This window comes from Rattus norvegicus, chromosome 4 (genome assembly GCF_021556685.1).
Source record: "Rattus norvegicus strain SHRSP/BbbUtx chromosome 4, alternate assembly SHRSP_T2T, whole genome shotgun sequence".
NCBI lineage: Eukaryota > Metazoa > Chordata > Mammalia > Rodentia > Muridae > Rattus > Rattus norvegicus.
Genome location: NC_141537.1, coordinates 173,121,316 through 173,144,541, shown reverse-complemented (window position 1 = coordinate 173,144,541; position 23,226 = coordinate 173,121,316). Strand labels below are relative to the sequence as shown.

The 23,226-nt window shown below is 43.8% G+C and overlaps 1 protein-coding gene across 1 annotated transcript; it reads right to left on the bottom strand.

The window, feature by feature from the left end:
• Nucleotides 1-7,343: 7,343 nt before the first annotated feature.
• On the bottom strand, nucleotides 7,344-22,583 carry Mgst1 (microsomal glutathione S-transferase 1). Its single transcript, NM_134349.3, has 4 exons — nucleotides 22,544-22,583; nucleotides 16,194-16,350; nucleotides 13,449-13,543; nucleotides 7,344-7,952 (listed from the first exon to the last, which is right to left on the bottom strand). Exons 2-4 carry the CDS (start codon nucleotides 16,317-16,319, stop codon nucleotides 7,706-7,708), a joined length of 468 nt encoding a protein of 155 aa, NP_599176.1. The 5' UTR covers nucleotides 16,320-16,350; nucleotides 22,544-22,583; the 3' UTR covers nucleotides 7,344-7,705.
• Nucleotides 22,584-23,226: the final 643 nt, after the last annotated feature.

The window sequence follows — 23,226 nt, the reverse complement described above, 5'->3', positions numbered from 1 at the left end:
CGTCAGTGGGACTTCATCCTGGGATGAAAACTCAACCACCAGGGGGAGCAAACCAAAGTTCAGACACTTGAGAAACCCACTTCCACTATGAAAATAAAGAGCGTCTCATTGTGTTTATGTGTGGGCGTGTGCGCTCACATGTGCATGTAGGCTGGGCAGGCTGACTATTGAGTCCCAGGGGTCTGCCTGTTTCCACCTCCCCAGTGCTTGGAATGTAAGTGTGTGCCACCATACCCAGATTTTTTTAAGTGTGGGTTTTAAAATTCAGGCAAACACTGTGAACTATCTCATCTCCCCAGCCTTGATTATCTCATTTTTTAAACAATTAGACAAATGCTTAGAAATTATGACATAGTCAAACATCTTCCCATAGCACATAATGTATAATGATATAGAACAGAAATAATTTGAGTTAAAAGAGAAGGAGATATATATGAAGATAATGTGTTTATTTTTAGTAGCACAGGAAATCATTCAGTCAAATTTTGGTGGCGAGGGGCTTTAAAAACTGAGTTATCTCACTGGCATGGAAGGTCCATTTTTAGTATGGTATACATGTAGCACTCATCAAAGAACTACAGAGAAACAGGAATCACTAGGCCTCTGTCTTTCCAAGCTAATAGCTGGTAGCTTCTTGCCTGGGTGCCTTTTCATTTTATCATGGCTAAGAAGTTATCACAATCTATTATATGACTGGGCCCACATATCGGGAAGAGAGATTTCGAGCACGGTTTGATGAGAAATTTGGAGCAGAGACTATGATAGTCAAGCGAGAGAGACTGCAGCTCCCTGAAGAACACAGTAAGGCAAAGAGCAGCAGAATTCCTCAGGAACAGGAACTATGAGAATCACTTTCTCCCTCAATTACCACCATCTTTCGTTTACTCTAGATACATGCCAACTTTGTGAGGTCATGAAATAAATGGCTTTGGGTTCTATACTTGGAGCCACTCTTATTTGGAGAGGGAGGGTCTTTTCTATTACTGTAATTGCTTTTGATTAAGTCTTACAAGTCAGTAGGTGGCGAATAAACTAGAGAACTCGTTATCCTATTAACAACTTAAGGCAATTGTGTGGGTCACAGGTCGATGTGTGTTGTAAAAAGCCCAAGTAAACACTTCAGACTTTGTGAGTTAAGAGACAGAAGCCAGTGCATCACAAAGGAATCCAGAAAACAAGAGCAGGACTAATGGTTACAACAGCAATGGGTGCTTCTAAGTGCAGTGATTACAATGATGTCGTCCTCCCTCCTTCCTTCTCTCCTCCATTCTTCCTTCTTACTTACTTACTTCCATCCTTCCTTCCTCCTCTCCTTGCATTCTTTCTTTCTCTTTTAGTTTATCATGACTCTGTCTCACCCATTTTATAGCCATGGCTGGCTTACTATGAAACTCACTATGTAGATGCAGCTGGTCTAGAAGTAAGTGAATCTGTCTTTTCTTCTTCTTCTTCCTCCTCTTCTTCTTCTTCTTCTTCCTCCTCCCCCTCCTCTTCTTCCTCTTCCTCTTCCTCTTCTCCTCCTCTTCTTCTTCTTCTTCTTCCTCCTCCCCCTCCTCTTCTTCCTCTTCCTCTTCCTCTTCTCCTCCTCTTCCTCTTCTTCTTCCTCCTCCCCCTCCTCTTCTTCCTCTTCCTCTTCCTCTTCTCCTCCTCTTCTTCTTCTTCTTCCTCCTCCTCCTCTTCTTCCTCTTCCTCTTCCTCTTCTCCTCCTCTTCCTCTTCTTCTTCCTCTTCCTCTTCCTCTTCTTCTTCTTCTTCTTCCTCCTCCTCCTCCTTTTCTTCCTCTTCCTCTTCTCTTCCTCTTCCTCTTTCTCCTCCTCCTTCTCCTCCTCCTTCTCCTTCTCTTCCTCTTCCTCCTCTCTCTCATGTCTACTAGTAAGAAAATTGAAACTTTAATTCAGCAGATGTCACTCTGCCTTAATCTTGGTTCATTGATAATGCCCTGGGTCACTAAACTGATTATAAATGTTCATCAGTGAAACACCTTTTCACCCAGTGGTCTCTACTAAAGAATGCCAAGGCAGATTTAACCACAGGCTATAGTGAATTGACCTCTGCCAGAGGATCCAATTATAGTTGGATTTCAGTTATTTCAATGAACTCTTTTGATTTCTTTGCAAACATGTCTAATTCCAGCTCTTCAATGGTGTACACAAGGCACATATCACATGGAAGAACCTTAGTAGATACTTTAATTGATCGTGCCCTTCTATTCTATGTATTGCGATGTTGGCCTTCAGGACTCTAATTCTCAGGATTGAGATTTTAGGAACCCATAATGAATAGAGCAAGGAATTTACTTCTGGCCATTCTGCCTGTTCCACCCCCGACACTAATACCTATCAGTGACTGGTCTACTCCAGTGACAGTATGTTCACGTTTGAAGAAAAATATTTAGAGAAAATGTTAAAAATGTGGATTTATTTTAAATCATAAAATATTAATTTAATGCTTTGGGGTGTTCATGTTGTTTTGGTGACATGACATTAGTGACTCAGGGAAAATTAATTTAAGCATTATTATTCTAAGACATGAAATTCACAAAATGCTATTTAGCTCACCAATCGTCTTCGACCCCATTAATGAGGTTAGGAGATTTCTCCTGTAATTACTCCCACATATTGATGTTCACTCTCTATCACTAGAAATGAGTAGAACACCTGCCTCCAGAACAAATAGAATTTTCAGTCATTGATTCTCTCAATCATCCACTTTACTGTCTCCATTTTAGATGTGAAATAATAAAGAGAGATTGAGGGGATTCGCCTGGTGTTATAGTAGGCTGGTGAGAAAGACATCATTAGAATGAATTCTTGGATCCAACCTCTAAATATAATGTTACAAAGGATAAGTTATAAACGGGGAAAGCTATCCCATTAAGCTAATAGATTGAATAACAAAAAATTAATATAGCATTTGCTTCCATGATTAACAGAAGTCATGGACTAGTATTAATCATTTCAGCAAACGCCAACGTGGTCAGTCACATTTAGGCCAGTGGTGTTCTCTGACTCACATTAACTACACCAACAGTAAAAAGTATTAAATTTTATGAAGAACTGGGTTGGGAGCAGGGTGCAGATTATAATTTCAAGAGAACAGACGGGGGCACAGTTTGGGAAACAACTTGGTTATAGAGGCGATAAGGCTATCCAAATATTTGTTCTTATCCCATCTGTCTTCCTGAGGTGGCATGCTGTAAATGGGAGGGAGAAGACCAAATTCATGTGCTCACATTTTTCAAGCTTTGTTGTAACCATTGCTGTCACACCGAGCTTACCATGGGTTACAGCTAATCGGACAAAAGATGACTGACACATTAGGCCAAAGGCTGCTTTCAGGGCATGAAGCTTTAAATTTAGACACTGTTTCTATGTCTGGATTGAACTTCATTGTGGCATCATAGCCCACACAGAGTGGGTGTGAACAATTTTCCCTGTCAGTCATTCCTCCATGCATACCTACCCTGTGTCTTGTGATACTGAGGCCGCTCTCGCTTGGGAGCTTGAGTCTCGTCACTTTGATTCTGAGGTCAATGGTGTGACATGTGGCTTTCTTTGTCTGCTGGTATGTTACCAGGGAGAATGAACAGAGGTTTTCCTGGAAGGCAGCCATAGGATTCCATTTCCTCCCTGTTTCTTTGTCACGGTCATGATACTGTCTAGGCCTGATGACTGGGCCGCCTTATGCTACGAATGATCAGATAGTAGTAAATATGTTTGTTTCGTGAGCTCTGGAGTTTTCTATTACAGCAGCTTACTTGATTCTGCCACTATGGCAACAAAGTAGTTAGAGAAAATACTAAAATAAATAAACACAACTGTGCTCAAAGAACACACCATTCGCAAATACCATCAGTAGCTAGATGTAGCCCAGAGGCCAGAGTTCACCAAGCCCTGTCATGGAGGAGGAGACTCAGCGTATCACTGAATTGGCTCCACTAGTTTTCCTTGAGATCTTTCTGGATCAGCTCATTCTGGCTTTCACTGATTCCCAAAACGTGGGTGTGCTCAGACATACAAACTTCCTGGACAACAAGCAACTTATAGAAGACACGGGAGCTGATTCTTCCAAGGCCTGTCAACCCCATAGAGGTCTTTGTGAAAGCTCTGTTGTATCCCATCAACCACTAACCCAGTGGGCCATGTGCCGATATGTTTAGGGTTAGAGATCGGGCTTGCAAAGCAGCTGAAAACCTTGACAGTATCTCGGGCACAATAAAGTCCCAGGGTCATGACTGACATAAACTACAGGACATAGACATGACTGTACACACCCAGGATTCTATCCACATCCCAAACGATTTCGGTACTTAACATTTGGTGGGGTGGTTCTTCAGTTTTTCAAGACAAGGTTTTTCTATGTATTTCCTATCCTAGAACTCACTCTATAAATTAGGCTAGCCCCAAACTCACAGAGATCGACTTATCTGGACCTCCCAAGTGCTGGGATTAAAGATGTGTGCTACTACTTCCTGGACTTAGTATTTTCTTTATTTAGAGGTTTTAATATTTACTATATGTGTGTGTGCATCCATGTTTGACACGTGTGTACACATATGGTGGTAACAGAACAACAGAGTCTGTTTTCTCTGTCTAATACATGAGTTCCAGGGTTTGAATTCAGGTCATCAGCCTGACTAGTAGGTGACTACTAGGTGCCTAACCCTGCTAAGCCATCTTGCCAGCCCAACATTTTCTTAATTGTAGGCAGTTTATCTTGTTTGTGTACAGATGTAGATGTGCATAGTTTTAGCTTAATGATGTAGAATTTTAGGCATCTTCTTACTCTACGTTAATTTTCCTCTCAACTTTTAATCATTAAAATCACGTGGCCTCGGAATAAATATGCCAGAAATATCTTCCCGAAGTCCCTAATGCTGATCTCTTGGTAACGTACCAGAGTCCCATATTGTCCCTTTTTGTATTTTCCTAAAGTCCAGTGAAAGGAAATAATGGCTCACTCATGCACACGGTCTCAATCTCTCCATTTTTACACTTTATGCAGGGCTGTCAGGGTTTTCTGAATTAAATGTGACTCGGGGCCTGCATTTGCTGACTGAGGAGGCTCATGGGTCCTATAGCTCATCCACCATCTTGCACTTGAGCTGTCACAGATGAGAGATTGGTGCCAAATTCAACCCAACATCGACCCTTCCCAGTAGTCTGCCTTCAACAACTCCTCCTTGTCAAATCTAACAGTTTACATGGGATTTACAGTGAATCAAGGACCCTGAAAGGCACGCAGGCAGCAGTAATGCTTTCCCTCCTAGCAGGAACACCTATCAATGTCCCACAGGGCTGACATTTCAGGCAGGCAGGGGGGAGATGATCAGAGGATTTTCGTGTTGCTCTTTCTAAATGGATTGTTGGAAACTCCCAAGGCAAGGGGCTAAAAGTCAGTGTGATATAGCTATGCAACACCCAAAAAAACACGTATTAAATTATAAATTACAAAGTACAGCCCTTGGATGAATGGTTCACAGAAGCAAAACAAGACCCCCCTACGACTGGTCCTCTGGGCGTCCATGTAATGCATGGACAGTTAGAAACTCCTCTTCGGCTTGCCGCCTAGAGAAACTTCTAGACATAGAATCAGAGAATGTTGATCGTGGGTGTAGTTCTTAGTAGTTCTTCGGAATTTTAAAAGGCTCCTCTAATGACGGGGCCAGAGGTTGTTCAATTATCCTTTGACAGATGACAACCAAACACAGATATGATACTGGCTTTCTGGTCAGCAAGATCCAAGAAGTCTCCTCTGTGCACATCACAGTAGTAGGAAAGAAGAGAGGTAAGGGTTAGGGTTGAAATATTCTCTTCAAGGGACCTGCCTTCTAGTGTCCAAATGCTTTTTAACATGAACATCCTTCGTAGGTATATATTAAATTTTAATGTAAACTGTGAGGTCCCTTAGTTTCTCACCACAGGTTAAAGTCACCAACCACAAATGTAGACAAAATGATGTCATGTGGCTGGATGGGAATTCCTTGAGGCAGGAAAGGCAAGATCAGTAAATGTTCACACACACTCCATCCTCCGTCCTTCCCGGTAAAAGCAGTTTCACAAATAAATCTCTCAAAACTTAACATCTGTAGAGAATTTTAATCCAGTAACATGGCTGCTCTGTCAAGGAATCACATCCAAAGACCTAAGTCTGCGTGACCAGGCTGGAATGCAGACACACCACACACCTTTGATTGTTCTGGCTGGACACACACACACACACACACACACACCCTTAGTATATACTTTTAAGATAAAATTAGTTTGTAGAGAAAGCAGCCATGTTTGAAAGAGGCATTGAATAGAGGAGCAAAGTGACGAAGCAGAGAAAGATTTGACAGAATAAGTCAAATGACACCCCAAGAAAGTCAGTGAGTTGGGAGTCAGCACAGGAAGAGCAGTGAGGTAAAGGTGAGTCCATTCCTGAGGTCATGTAGGTCACTGCAGGCCAGCAAAGGCAGTTGAAGGCAGAGAATAAGAAGGAGCCAGTTTAGAACAAAGTGCCAGAGTTAGTCTGAGGCCAAGCAAATCAATTTAGTGAGAAGGTGAAAGAAGCCAGATTGAATCAGTCAGCTTGGAAAGGAGTTTGACTGAGAATGGCCGAGTTGAAACAGCCAGCCAGAATTCAGAAAGAATTAGAAAGGGTAGGTTTATTTAGCAGTAATATCTAAGACAATGATTACATCTGGAGAATGTTACTTTTACAAACAGCTTCTCTCCTGTGCATTGAAAATTTAGTTAGAAACCGTTCTGAACTTACATGCCACTATTACTGAATTAGGGAATCTTGGGCACTTTATCTTTCTTTTAAGTGGGTTTTATATTTATACATAGTTTTTAGACCTCAAAGAATATAACATTTAATATTCCTTTTTCCTAATAATTATCTACAAATGGATATTAAATATTGCAGTCTACTTCAAGGAAGAAACATCTAGGTTGGGAAAAAGTAGTCTGGTGTCTACAACCTACATTCCCATGGTCCAAAAATACAACCTGAGAATGGTCAACTTGAAGGAGGCAAGACTTTGAAAGCCAGTGAATCAACATGAAGGGTGTGGAAAGGTTTGCTATTCAGTTGTTCAACATTTCCATAGATTGCATTGTTGTTGTTGTTGTTGTTGTTGTTGTTGTTGTTGAAAATAAAACCAAATGTGGGCTGGACAGACAGCTCAGCAGGTAAGAGCACATACTGCTTGCTCTTCTGGAGGACTTGAGGTCAGTTTCCAACATTCTGTAACTTCAGGTCCAGGAGCTTCTGCAGATACCTGAGAGCACACACACGCCATGCATACACAGACACACATTTATACACATCAATCAAGGAGAAAAAGCACGAACAAAATTCATTTGTAATGTTTTTAATTCAGGTGCCAATGAAACCCAGGCTTCACACAGGTGTGAGCACTCTTTTATAGATGCACCACAGGAAATGTAGAAGGAATGTTACAATTTATAAGGCACTCAAGACTTAGGACAAAGTACTTTAGGAGTTAGACAGCATAGCTAAGGCCGGTCATGTTAAATGTCTAACCCAGGTACAAAAGGGTAGAGCCTGTGGATGGTAGTCTTCAAACAGAATTTTCCCTGATTCCTGATTTCTCTGCTCCTTTCATACATAAAACCTTAGAAAGTTTTTTAATACACTAGAAATATAGAATCCTTTATTTTTTTAAATCAATCAGAGGGTGACGGTCACAAATCTCTTTACAAGTACAGTCTGCTCCTGAGCAGCCTGTAAGCCATTGACAAAGTAACTCCGTAGCCAACAAAAAATGCCAAGCCCCTGTTTGGCTGAGGAAGGGGAGTCAAGTAAGCAATGGTGTGGTAGATCCGAGCGCCCACAAAGATTCTGAAGTGAATGAGGGCTGTAGAGAGATCCGGTCCGCTCAGGGAGTACAGGAGGCCGATACCGAGAAAGGGAACGATGTTTTCAAGGTCGTTCAGGTGGGCTCTGTGAGAGAAGATGACATCATGGGTTTCAAAATCAGTGAGAATGCATGGAACCTTCCCTCTCTTCCAAAACAAAATATAGTCTTAATGAATGTCTGGGTTACGTTGGATTGGGTTGTAGTCAAGGTTGGCTGAGGGTGACCTGGAACTTACTATGTAGCCAGACTCTCCTCAAGCTTACAGTCCCCCTTACTCTGCCCACAAGTGCTGTGGTTTCAGGTGAAAATCCCCCACACCCAGAAATGCTTGTGGATCTTTAGATTATGAAGAAAGAATTCCAATTGTCTTCCCAGGGCCCTCGCTTTCTTTCTAACATGGTTTCCATTTAGAGCATTTCATTTTGATTATTTTTTTTTATTTTGAAAAGGCAGTTTGTTGCTTCCAGAATATCAAAATAGCATCTATCCAGAAAAACACATATCATTTTTGTAAGTACAAATACCATTTTTGCAATTCAAGAATATCCTTCCTTTTTTTTTTTTTTTTTTTGGTTCTTTTTTTCGGAGCTGGGGACCGAACCCAGGGCCTTGCGCTTCCTAGGCAAGCGCTCTACCACTGAGCTAAATCCCCAACTCACTGAGCTAAATCCCCAACAATATCCTTTCTTTTATGGTCTGTATCAGAACTACTTCTTCACTTCAGAGTGGTTGAGTAGAAATTTCTTTACACAAACCAGCATCAAGTCCCATGCTCTTTCATATCCAGATAAAACGCAGGACTATCCTCCTAGATATGGGGGAGATATTCAGGCATTCTATATTCAAACCACAGAAGGAATGAGAGAAAGACAGAGACACACAGAGACAGAGAGACAGAGAAGGGGGAGAAAAAGAAGTGGAAGAAGAATATGATTCCGTAAAAATCTATCTGTGAACCATCATTAGAAGAACAGAAAAAACTTATTTCAGTCAGAATTTTTTTCTCTGGCTTGTGGAACCATAGGCTTTTCTGACTTAGCATGTGATGAACAGTAGATCCACTGTTGACCTGAAAAGTTTTAAGTGCCTAATTATTAAATTCAGTATCCTTTATTAAGCACAGAATGAGTAATTGATTTACAACCCAACCTAGAATTGGGCAGTGTCAACGACCATATTGCTACACATCTCAGAATGGGAAGGTTTTGTTTGTCATGTTACTGCCCTGTTTTGACAGAAATACACAGTGACCTCTGGGTAATATTTCCTTTACTTCTCTTCCTGCCTTTCCCAGGAGCTCAAGACAAAGCAATCTGACAGCATAATGCTATAAAGAAGGAAACAAAGACCCAGAGACAACCTAGACATTTTCACCCCACTTCTCTCATGAAGCAAGCCAAGGGAACAGAGAACTTTTTCCTGCTTTGGTCCTTCTTATAGGCCATTCATGAATGCACAGAAAATGCTGGTGCATATGGAGACCTCTGCTGCTGTCCTTTGGAGACCGTCAACCTTCACTTTTTCTTTTAATTAAGACAAGGTGTCTTGTTGGACTGGAACTCTCAGGGTTGGTTAGGCTGACTGGCCGGTGAGCCCCAGGGATCTGCAGGTGTCTGCCTCCCCAAAACTGGGATTCTGAGTTCACTCCACTCCTGCCAACTCTCCTAATTTGCCTTCTTGGGAATGAACTCCACTCCTCATGCTTGTAGGAGAGCACTTTGCTGAGCAAGCCATCTCCCCAGCCCTTCACCTCCACCTCAGCGCATATCAGGGTTTCCCTCCCCAACGTTTTAATAGGAAAGATTTAAAGTTGGGGAAGAAGCTACAAAAGGAAGACCCTGCAGCCAATTACACCACCCCCTTCTGAGCCCACAGTCAGTGGGTACCAAGCATTGTGATACTAAAGCAGAGTCAGGCTCACTGTGAGGAAATTAGGGATGGAGGGAAAGAAGTGGAATTGGGGAACTGACTGGAATTATGGGGCCCTAAGTCTCTTCTCTCTCCAATTTAATCCCCCATCCTAGTACTCTCCCTGAGGCCTTCACAGATAAAACTTGCTGCTATCCAGAAAGTCCTGGTGGCTAAAGACTTCCAGGCTGCATATGAATCTCACCCAGGCAGCACGCACGTAGCAGGCCCTGGCAATATGCTGTTATTACACTGCTCTTCCCCTAGCTCTTCTGTTGTGACTCTGCCCAACCTGCCAGATTAATTTTGTCAGCACCGTTTATAGGCAGCTCCTGGGCCCTCTTACCAGGTAGATGATGCACTTCCTCCCTCCCAGGGATGACTGCTTTCTGCCTCATTCGAGTCCCCACAGGCCCTATGAGTGGTACCCCACGCAATGGCAGACCTTTCCACACACTCTGGAGGCCGCTCTCTCACTTAAGACTCTCGTGGTTTTCACCACCCTCCTGACCTGAACTAGAGTTGCTCTGATCGTTTTAAATGAATTATCAAGGCATGACCAACTACGATGTGTGTGAGGGTGTCCAACCACACTCCCTCTGCTCAGGCAGGGCTCTAATTCTAAGCCTTCAGTGACATGGTTAAATTCTCACAAGGCAGTTCTCTCAAATTCATGTAATTTCTCATCATTTCTTCCTTCACGAAAGATTTCTAAAGGCCGTAGGGACATACTCCTGTATCCCACCTCCCCATCACAAGCACAGATCACTCTTCATGCATTGTCTGATGACTACATGTATGTTGATCTCATGTCTTCTTGGATGGTCTTTGAACACATCCCAAGGAAGGTAGGGCCAAGATAAGAACATGTAAGACCCATGTAACGACAGCTTTGCTCAGTAATAAGGGCCACAGAGGGCATCATCTGGATGAGCCTCTAACCCACAGCTCAGTCTCTTGACAGATTTCACACTCTGGTCACTCACCATCCACCGAACACTGTGGAAAGGGTGCTCTCCACCTCAGAAGATGGTGTGTTACAGAGTCCTTGTGTTTCCTTAAAACCAAACCCAAGCTCTTTAGAATAACTCGCTTTGTTTCCTAGGCTTCTTGATTACCTTTCACGTTTCATTTATCTTGTGGAACTATGGTCCTGAATTCCTCTCAGAATAAGGCGAAATAGGATTAAGTCGATAAGTCAATGTCTAGTCTTGTCCAATTACCACTGGTTTGTGTCTGTCTGGAACTCTGGTAACTGGCACTGAGTGACATTTCTTGACGTGTCGACACATACTACGTATACTCGGAGCTCTTTGCCCTACATGTACATGTGTTAATTTTCTGAGTACCTGCGAGGACAGCTTCCACTTTAGGAGTGGCTTCACTCAGTCCCTGCCTTTTGACTGTGGAGGTAGCAACGGGATTTAAATTGCATGTTGAAAGAAGGAGGTGGAAAGTCTACGTTAAAAATAGAAAAGGGAGATTCTGGGATTTTCCTTTAAAAATTCTTCCACTTTTGTGATGTTAGTATTTTATTTGATGAAGCCAATCAATTCTCAACAATTCAAAAATATGTGGCTAAAAATGGGATCCTTGGCCCTTCTGTAGAAGGTAGCCTATTGCTACACCGAAAGTTCAGATTCTGACCACCAGGGGGCGCGCTGCACACTGGCCTTATAGCTCCTCTAGGCAACCAGAGCTAAGGCATTAAATGTCAGTAACACTCACTTGTAGTCTGAAAAGAAGAACATCAGACCAGATTATAGATTTCTCTTCTAGAACAACCCACAGGAGGGTCAGGATGGCAGACAGGATAAACAGTAAAGAGAATCTGATCTCTCAGTTTTTAAAGCTTCTGTGTAGAAGGCTTGAATGTTCCTCTCCATCTTGCTGGTAAAGCCACCATGATGCTGTTAATGTTTTCTAGTCCTAGTCAACGCTATGGGTAGAAAGTTATCTTTAGCATCAATGGTGCAACTGCCTGTTGTCCAGGAGAAGCTGAGAAAGAGCAGATGAGCTTTAAATGGTTTAATGCCTCCAAAGTGCCCAATGCCTCTCTCTAAACTTGACTCTCCCGTCATAACACTTGACACAGTTTGCACGTTGGTTCTACTGCCTTGAAACTATTTCCGATGCATGCTTTTGGCATAGCCTCTTTTCAGGACTGGCTTGCTTCAGGGGACTGAGTATCCTACAGAAAACCTGCAGAGCTGGGAGTGAGTGTTTAAAGTATCAGGCACTCACTTCCTTTTCAGAGAAAAAATATCCTTGCTTGAGAAATGTCTATAGTGCACAGTGAAATCTCCCTCATGCTTTGATGGACTCCATTCTGTCTCTATTCATGGTGTTTCAGTCGATTTGTTGGGAGAATTGGGGGATGAGTTGATTTTACATCCAACATGACACGATGCAGGATTTGGAAGCATGCATGAGTGTATGAACACAGGCCCGGGTTCATGTGGAGAGCATATACCTCCTGGCTTGAGAGAATCTGTAGATCTCCTCAGAGGCTTTCAGACTTTCCAGACAGGCATGAAAGAATGGTGCTCATGTGATCTAGAGCGTTCGTCTGACATCCCATTTGCGAAGGAAAACTCTCAATTTCTACGTCATTGCACACTGAGGGGATCTCTTCAAGTGCCTATTACATCTGCTTTCCTCAGTCTCCATCACAGGACTGCTTAGTGCCTGCAACTCTTCCCTGATGCTTTAGAGCTCCGAACATCACTGGCTCAAATACCACTGGGATTGTCCCACGGCTCATATGAGCTCTAGAAAATGGTAACTAGGGAGACAGCATGTAGCTCTGACAGCCCACATGTTCTAGAAAGGGAGGCAACTATTACTTAAATTCCACATTGAATGTCTGCATAAAAATGGCACACTACGTGACTTTACAGCAAAGGGTAAGGACATACTTTCAGACCTATCGTCTCAAGTGCTTTGGGAAAAAGGATATTAATGGTGCTGCAAGCTGTGAGGATGGTGTCTGGTTTATCTTTCTTTAGTGCTTATTGGGCTTGCAGCATATTAAATGTAATAGCTTCAATTGACATTCAGATACAAAGGAATATAGATAGATAGATAGATAGATAGATAGATAGATAGATAGATAGATAGATATGGATGGATGGATGGATGGATGGATGGATGGATGGATGGATGGATGGACAAATAGATGATATATGGATGGATAGATAGATAGACAGACAGACAGATAGAAGATGGATGGATGGATGGATGGATGGATAGATTAAAAGTGGACAAAAGAAAGATCTTCCTATTTCTCTGAAAAGTTTCAACTTTTATATTTTAACCCTTCTACAAAAGATCGTTGTCCTTTTATGTGAACTGACTATCTGAACTTGAGAGAAAAGTAACAGCGGCAAGGATCTACTGCCCGACTCTGCCTCCCGCACACCATTGTTTGTATGTGTCTGTAAGCAGAGCACAACCACCGACCTCCAATGAAGTCTAGAATTACTACAAAATGTTGACAGGATCGACTGTGAGGCCACGTGGAGAACCCCATGTGCCTAAGTTGCTGTAGTCCGTTATATCCACCCCAGAGAATGATTGAACTCCCCCCTTCTCCTCTAAGACTCTGATACCCCGTCTGGGATCCATGACCACGGTTCTTGAGTGAGAGATTTCCGGAGACGCTGGTTTACCTTCGCACGCGTTCCACCTTCTCGTCAGTCCGAAGGAACTTCTTGGCATTCTCCCCCTTGCCGAAGCCAGCACAGTCTTCCGGGTTGGCAAAAACCTATTCCAAATACCAGAAAGAAGAAGAACAATTGAAAAAAAGAAACCTTGATGATAGAGCTCTAGCCCCTGTGTTCAACTAAGCATCAACATAACAACGTAAACAAACGAGATAGAGCGCCCCGATTCCAAAACCTGAGGGATGTGACACAGCAGTAGGGGAGTCCACCTAGTTACTAGTTTGCATTTGGGCATGTGTGTATGTGTATGCATGTCTGTATATGTACATGTGATCCCATATGCATATACACATGGGTGCATTCAAGTTTCATTTCCTTTGGGAAATACTGTTAGCCTTGTTTTTGAGACAGCTCCTCTTAGTAGCCCAGAGCTTCCCGGAGTGGACTGGCCTGTCTGCCATCAAACCGCAGGGGTCCTCAGCCTCCACCTCCCCATTGGTGAGATCATGATGTCATTTCAACATATGAATATTCCTATTCTAATATGAATACTGAAGACAGGACTCATGCTTGCACGGCAAGCATTTTCCCGGCTGTGTGATACCTCCAGCCCCAGTCATTTGAATTTTAATAAAAGAAACACAAATATCCTGGTTGACCCTTATGGAAAGAAATTATAGATCAATAAATCAGACACAAGAGGAGGAAGAGGGAGAACAAGAACGCTTTAAACCTGAATCTTCATCGACACGAAAACGTTTACAAAGCAGCACGAATAAAACCTTTAGCAAAGGTTAGACATGAAAGTCCTGAAGGGGGAGCGGTAAGAAGGCTCCATGGTAAAAGAGCTGCTCAAATCTGATCACATGAGTAAGTGTAAGTTACGAACTCACAGCAGAAGGAAAGAACTGATCCCTAAAAATCACCTGCACACACACACACACACACACACACACACACACACACACACACACACACGATAAATCAAATAATTAAAAAAATAGTTAACAAGGAAGTAAAACTGAAAAGAGACAAACTCCTCAGCCACAGCAGACTATCAACACGGTAGCTACCCTGGCATCCTTTACACAGGGCTGTTGACACACCTTCCTTCAAGTGTATCAATATTCCAGGTATTTCATTCTCAGCAAGGAATGCCTTTGCTGCCCAAGGCTGTCAGAGGAGGCAAGCAGTAGGAATTAGTGAGGAGTGGAGAGAACATTCTGACGTCATGGACACGTGGGAATGCCCTGTCTCCTCAGAACGTACAAACTGTCATGTTGACTAACGCAGTAACACAGAAGAAAATGAAATGCTCCCCAGTGGACAACCAGGTCACCACATCTGGGAGCCTCTGTTCATGGGTTCCTTCGTATAATTACTATGTTGTTTGAAATTACTTCCCCCATCCCCTGAAACTTGAAATATGCATTTAAGATATACTCAAGTAGGCTTTACCATTTAATAATTTATAGTAAAGAAAAATACGAACTATAAAAAATAGTTTTGATTTAGCTTGAAAACTCATAAATATTATAATATTTTCTTAATATATAAGTATTTATCACTAATAGAGTTGTTAAGGAGAACTGCTGAGGGCAGACAAGATATAGAGTCAGCTCCTGAGGTCAGGTCTGGTAGCCCTTGTTCCTCATGTTACGATGGATCACACTGGATAGCCAACATATGAACTTCAAATAAAGAAGTAAACAAAACACAATGAAAACACAACACAAAGTTGGGGGTTAAACAGATTTAAATTGGGGAGGAATGCACTAGAAATTGAAGTCAGGGCCTTCTGCACCTCAGGCAAATGCCCTACCGTTGGGCAGCATCCTGTTTCCCAAGGTGAGTTTTCACCTCAATCCCTCCTTCCTTGGTAGGCAGGGCTCAGTGAGCTACTGCTATTGACCGATATTTCTATCCTCACAAAATGCATACGCTGAAGCCAATTTCCCAGTGGGATGTGGCCCTAGCATCAGGTTATGCAGATGGGTCCTTCGTGACCCGGATCAGTGCCTTTATAGAAAGAAGCAAGGCCAACCCTCTGCTTCCCTCTTTTTCTTTCAGGTACTATGGACACAGGTGAGGCAGCCCCATGCAGCAGTAATCCATCCCTCACTAGACATCAGATCTGGCAGCTTGAACTTGGGCTTGCCACCCTGCAGAGCAATGAGGAATAAGTGTCTGTTATCTAAGCCTCCCCTTCTGTGACACTCTGTAGCAGAGGACCACATTAACAGAGGACCACATTTGCTTCAGCAGGTACTTGTCCCCTCTCGTTCAGTTTCCTTCAAGATCAGGTTTTAGTTCCCTTGAGATTACTAACAATGCCACTCTCAATGGTGTCATCCTGCAAGCAAAACATGGTCAACCCATTTCAGACTCTGTTCACAGCATAGCACAGCACAGCACAGCACACTCGGCTACTGAATGAGCTCTGATAGATAGATAGATAGATAGATAGATAGATAGATAGATAGATAGATAGATAGATAGATAGATAGATAGATAGAAAGAAAGATGTTAGGTACATAGATACATAGAACTTAGATGATAGATACATGACAGACAGATGATAGATAGATAGATAGATAGATAGATAGATAGATAGAAGACAGATCACACACACACACACACACACACACACACACACAAACACACACACACACATCAAAATGGAAACAGACAAGGCTGTTTTCCAGAATTTTAGCCCTTCTAAGTGAGAAAATGTGGCCTCTGAAGCCTCACCTTGTTGGTTAGCCTCTGGAATGCAGTCGCGGAGCTCAGGAACATCATCTTGGCAAGAATGATCGTTGCATAGGAGGTAAAGGCCATCAACACCTCGTTGTCCATGAGCTGCTTGAGGTCAGCCATGCTTTCAATCTTGGTCTCAATCTTTAAATGACTGTAGGCAAGAAGGGGGAGACAGGAACACCCCAGGTAACTTGGTGATCACTTGGAAATGCCCCAGGACCAGACCCATGAGCCCACAGTGAGGAGAAGGTACATGTGGAAAGAGGAGCCAGGGACAGGGGACCAGCCTGGCAGGACAGAGAGGATGGTGCCACATTCTGACTTCACATCCATCGAAGCTGTCAAGAGGAAACTGGGGGGCTGGGGAGATGGCTCAATATGCAAGGGTGCTCGCTGCTGAACCTGACAACACAAGTTCAATCCCTAGAACCCATATGGTGGAAGGAGAGAATCACGTCCTGATGGTTATCCAACACATTCATACACACCAGGAAGTATGAGCAAGCACAGACACAGACACACTAAACAAACGGTGAACAAACAAGCAAGCAAACACACAAGTAAAGTAAATGGTAAACAGAAGGAGGTAAAGCTATACTGTGCTCAGAAGAAAGCATGCGGTAAGTCAAAACTGATGGGAATTTAGGCTAAGGCTTAACATCGGAACTCCTCACCTTCTTCAGTGCCCTCTGACCCCTGACCCCTGCCTTTATCCATTCCCCAAAGCATGCATCTTCTCACACATCCTTCTTAAGCAGCATCTAATCCTCTTGGCTTCCCCACGATGTCCATTCCTGTTTTAAATTCCTTCCTGTAGCCTTTTAGCTTAGCCTCCAGAAACTTCCTCCATTTACCCACAGTCCACAGGGTACATCTATCTCCCATTTGCTCCCAGACAGACAGTTGTCTGTGTGCTGTTGGGCAATATGATAAAACCCATCTCCACAAACATTTAATTTTGTAAGAGTTTGTTGTGTCCAGCAATACCTTGGACTTTACTGTAAAACCCTACATAATATTTATAAACATAATATTGTCCTTTACTCCGTAGAGACAAAATATGGGAATGGAGACACAAACCAAGTCTCTAATGTCTCTCCCTGCATGTTAATAACACCTTGTGCTGATTCTTTGAGGAGATTTGCTCTGTTTGCCTTTCGACGTCTAAACTCTGTTTAGTCCTCATTCAACTAAAAACTGGATGTCTACTTGTGGCTGACCTAACGGACATACCTCCTACCCCTTACATTCTCCCTTCTTCCACTTATACCATGCGCTGGGGCCTGGCCTATTCTAATGATAAGGAAATTGAAGGTCCCTTAAAAAAACTCTGAATATTGTCTCCTTCAAAAAAGTGTGCTTTTTGCATGTAGTCTAGTGAATACTACATGGTCATCCCAGGGGGTCCTGTGCTTTTAGGAGCTTCCTGGGAATACCACATCCCACAGATGTTCAAGTCTCTTCTATGATATAGCCTAAGCACACCTCCCATATAACTTCCAATAGTCTTTATTGTGGACTTGACAAAACCTAAATTCACTGGGAAGTGGGAACTTCAGCTGAGAGATTGCCACAACCAGATTGGCCTGTGTGTGTGTGAGGAAGTGTTCATTGATGAGTGGGAGAGCCCAGTCCACTATAGGCAGCACCATCCTTAAGCAGGTAGGTCAGGGCTGAACAAGAAAGCTGAGAGAAAGGGAGACCAAGTGGCAGAGAGATGCAGAGACAGAGACACAGAGAGACAGAGAGACAGGCACAGAGATGAAGAGACACACAGAGAGAGGAGTGCCTTTACAACTCCTATTTCAGTCCCCACCCTGACATCCCTCAGTTACAAATTGTGATCCAAAAATGTAAGCTAAACAAACCCCTTCCTTCCCAATTAGTTTTTGGTGTGAAATGACACCAGGACACATCTGTCACCATTTGTAATACTGGATACCACCTACAAGCCACACAAATTGCTATGGAGAGCTGATTAGAAATCAGTGAGGAGAAAACCTTCTGTACAGCTTCAACCCAGATGCATTTTTTTTTATCTACACTTGGATGAAATTCACGAAATAAAGGGTTCACTGTGCCCTAGATTATTTTTAAATTCCACGTATGACAGAGAGTTGATCGATCCACGTCTACGAGTTCATGCTCTTGAAAGCATAGCGTGTTATCTCGGTGCAAGATAATACTTTCCGTATTTTTTAATATATCTGCTATTGCTCTGGTATTGGGGGAATAAAAGTCATGGTAAAATGCCCTATCCTTCAGAGCTCTTGTAAAGTTAATTAGCTTAATAAAGAATCCCTATGGTCCTTGCCTCTGAACATAGATCTGAAGAAATACAACAAGGACTTTAATTTTTCTAAAAAGAAAAAAAAAAAGCTCAGGAAGTTTATCAAGTAGAAAATTCTACTTTTTAATACCTTCAAAATAAAAGCCTCTGTGATTTTTTTTTCCCCAGAACAAAGCTTATTAGACACTGGAACAAGAAGTTCAGAAAGGTTTTAGCTTTTTGTGTGTTTGTTTGTTTGTTTGAATGATTGATTGATTGATTGATTGATTGATTTTTCATTGATGGAAATCAGTGTCGGAGGAGAGAAAAATCAGGAACCTTCCACCTTCTGGTGGGAAGATGCAGGAGTATCAGCAGTCGGAACGAAAGGGCAATGAGGGGTTTCTGCATCTGCAAACCATACACGTGAAGCTGACACGGTGGGGTTGCTTGGGATGAAGGCTAACTCCTCAGGCCTGTGAGTCTGGGAGACCAGTCAGCACCAAGTCTAGGCCATGTCTATGCCATGGGCCTGTGAGTCTCCTCTCTCAGACATTTCCCACTTCCCACATATAGGGGAAGCATATCGTGGGGAGTAATGGTAAGGACACTGAGAAATAGGCAGCATTGACAACATAAGGGAAAGCAATATAATTCTGGATCTTTTCTCTTTGTCGTGAGCCTGGTACACCTAATCAAAACTGGAATAATGCCAAGGCTCTGTGGAGGAAAAACTCACTGAAAGCTTGCTGCTAGGGAAGGGTCCAGGAGGTGGAAGGTAGGTAGGTCGGTAGATAGATAGATAGATAGATAGATAGATAGATAGATAGATAGATAGATAGGTAGGTAGATAGATAGATAGATAGACAGACAGATTAGTAAATCGAGGGATCAAGGTCTTTGATCATAAATTAAATGAAACATAATTACAAGGATGAATTTTCCTGTAATCACCCATCCCTTCCGCTATCCTGATCCTGACTGGCAGCACGCCCAGTCCCACGGTGTGAAGTTGGCTATGCCCTGAAAGAACACAGGGATACTGAGTTCACACAGATTCTGGAAGTAGCCTGGGGTTCCAGCAGATTTCAACAGACCACCAACCAGGCAGAAACTAACTGAACTACCGTACCTGTAAAACAAGTTTTCCAATGTAGCCCCTGCTGGCCCTGACCTCCTGATCATCCTGCCGCAACCTCTGAAGTTTAGATTACAGGCGTGCACCACCACACCCTAAACAATGATACTGGAGAATCCTACCTCAGAAGATTGTTCTGTGTGCATTAAGTGACTGTGAGGCACTTTAATAACCACTGGTGCCAGGCGAGTTCTTGATAAAGATGCTCTCACCGTGGCAGAGTTTTAATCAGTAAGGACATCATAGAAGGATTTTCAAAAGGCTTGTTATACCAGACCTCCCTGTCAGACAGGTGAGGGACACACCTCTCCCTTGAGTGCTATTAAGCTGTTAACCATATTGAAACCCTGATAAACACTGTTAACATCAGTATTAACTTTAGTAAGTCCCCACTGTTATTTATTTTCTCATATGTGAGCAAACGTGTTGGTGGATAGGGTGATTTGAATTCCTACTGGCAGCTGTAGACCTCCCAGGTTGCCTGCGTCACAAGACCATCAGTCAGTCACCCAGGACCTGCATCTGAGGACTTTACTTGAGGACACATCAAGTAAGCAACACAGCACCACAGCTGCTTGCTACCAACGCACATCTCTGGCTCCGGAAGGCCTTGTCCCAGCCATGCTTAGTCACCACAAGCCGGGTGAATTCTGGAAACCTCAAAACCTTCGCAGATGAGAGGGGAGCCCAACGGGAGCCTGGCTGGTGAACACAGTCTTATCTTTGCACGTGGACTGCTGCGATTGGGGCAAACGGAGCTTCTCATTTGCACGGGGGACTATTCCACAATGGGTGGGAACACAGCCCTGCCCTTCATTTAAGAATGCCCGCTGTGATCTGTGCCAACATTCCTTTCCTGGACTACTTTGTAAGCCAATATAGAGGCACCTTCTGTGTTGGTTCCTGGTATGACAGCATCAAAAGCCTTCTCTTGAATAACCTTTTATTGTCTGTATTGTGCGTGTGGTCTTTTGAGATGGAGTCTTAAGATGGAGGCCGGATTAGCCTCAAACTCACTACACTCCTACAGCGGCCTCCCAAGTGCTGGGGTTACAAGCCTCCATTTTCACACCTGGTTTCTTGACTGTGTGAGCTGTTCACCATTAGCACAGCGGCCTGCCTGGTAAGCCAAGGGAGACCACTGAGTCCCAAGGCAGCAGGACAATAGCTGTGGCCACTGGGGCAGAACCAATGTGGAGTAGGCATGACAAAGACAGCAAGAACCAAAGGCAGAAACTCCAGACGCTGAACTCAGAAACACTTGCAGGAGCCGCTGTCCAGACTCCCAAGTCCAAGGCCAGAGGCTAGAACACTAACCCTTGTCAACGCTGAGGAAGACACCGTCATCAACCCTAGAGCTGTCCACTGTTGCTGTGGGGCTAAGAGGACCAGAACTCGAGACTGCAGAAGACGCAGCAGTAGACGGTACTCCCAACTGCCGCTTGCTCAGTTTGCCTTTCCCTGACCTCTGCCAGAAGCTGAAGACAGCAAAAGCTGACAAGTGTCAAGTCTCATGATGCTGATGGCTAAACCTTTCACCGAGAGCCTAAAACAGTGGGGCTCTGCTTTCCAAAGTGTTTGTAGCTACGGGTTGCCTGGCCTGCTAGTCTACCCTCTAAGCCCTAGGTCCTCTCCCAGGACTGCCACTGCCACACAGGGTTCTCTTCATCGACCCAGGATGGCTGTCAGGAGAGAGCAAAGGGATGCCTGCCAGTTGACTGGAGCCAGCTTGGGATGAAAGACTCCACCACAGAACTGATGTCCCTCTACTTTAAGAAAAGAAGCGTGGGTAGGGTCTGAATAAGCCCAGGAAGCACAGTAGAGACTGGAGAGCCCACCAGGCTGGAGTCCTGTCCTCAACCTGTGATTCCTGAACTCTCTACTCTCCATGCCAGGAATTGTCCAGCGCTGTTATCTCCTGGAAGCTCCTCCCGTAACTCCCGTTGCCTTATTTTTTCCCCTAGTGCTATCTCCAGTTGAGAAACACTCCTCTTTCTCCTCATGGGCCCTCGGCCAAGAAAAGCAAAGTTCTTTTCTTCTCAAAACCATGTGCCCTCTCTGCACACTATTGTGAAACACCGAGAGTCTGGGCACGAAGCCACAAGGCCATGACTCTTCAATTTTGAACCGACTGAAAACAGCAAACACATTTATTGTGATCACAGAAAAGAAGGATGCAACAGAGGGGGGAAAAAAAGAAATATATGCATGATCAGATTCCCAGGCACAGATTCTCGCTGCAGCCAGATTATGGCGGACACAGGGGAGGGCGGCTCCCGGAAGCAGCCTCCCAAGGGTTGCACCATCAGCACTTTTGGTTAACTGACTACAGTCACACCGAAGCATGCACTCCTCAATCTTTAAGTCCTGTGACATCAAAAGTATTATTTTAAAGGCTTCTAGAGATTTCTCTTGCCTACCAAAGGAGAATCTAGAAAAGCAAACAGCCTTTCAACAAGCTGAAAGGCCTGCATGTCCGAGTCACCAGGGACACTGTAGGGTTTTATCCCCCTAGGAATGGACAGAAGTTGCTGAAACCTCAGTGGCTTCTCATCTTGATACAACTTGCATGCGTTTTTTTTTCCTCCCCTCAAGATCAAGAGACCCTTTCAAAGGGAATGCTACTTTGGGCTTGAAAATAAGAAAACCATCTCTTAAACATGAAAAGACACGTGCTCCCAAGTTTCTTCTCAGAGTTGCAGAAAGAAAAAATTTAATGCCAGAACAGAAAGGCATAATTCTCTTTTAGAGCAGGCCACAAAAATGGGGCGGTGCGGGGGAGGACATTTAAACAGCTAAAGGGAACAAAGGCTTTTCAGACAGACACAGTCACTCTCTAGCCTTACACCTGCCACCCACTGGCCCCTTGCACCCAACACCCACTCCTAGACTGGGAGCAGCACCGTGGCCATGCAGAACCCCTTGTCTTGCACCCACCTGAATCCCAGGAGGAAGCGCTGCTAGCTGTCCTGCGGAGCCTGCCCACCTCTGGGACTTTTCACCAAGAGGACCCGCGCTGGCACCACCCTCTTTCAGGCTAATTTTTTATTAATTACCCCGCCTCCTGAGCTCGCCAAGCCCCGCCTCCTGAGTTTACCAAGCCCCGCCCCTGAATCACCGGCTCAGCCACTGCAGCCACCCACCTACTCTAGGAATCCCAGATGCTGCTCTGTGGCTGGTGAGGGTCTTTCTCTAAGGATCTAGGCAGTTCTGTTCCTGCTCTGGAGAAGGAGAGCAAGGAAGGAGTTGCTAAATTTTATGTTGCTGGAAACAAAACACCTTAGTGTTGAATTCGGAAAACCTAAAAAAAAAAAAAAAAAATGCTTTAAGAAAATTTAAATCTCCCGGGAGGAGCTCTATTGCTGTAACTACCTTCAGGGTGCAAAGTGAAACCAGAGAAATTCTGAGTCTGTTAGGCAATTAACAATTAACGTTGTGTTGTGTGGTTTTCACAGTGACTTAGAAAAGTGTTGCAAGAGGGCAGGGTCCCTTGGGGCAACATCAAAGCTATTGCACACAGCCGTTCAGTAACGGCTGAGCACCAGTTCTGAGGGCTTTCCTGGCAAGTTCTAAGGGTGATAGGTTCCCATCTGCATTGCTTCACTCAAGATCTTTACCAG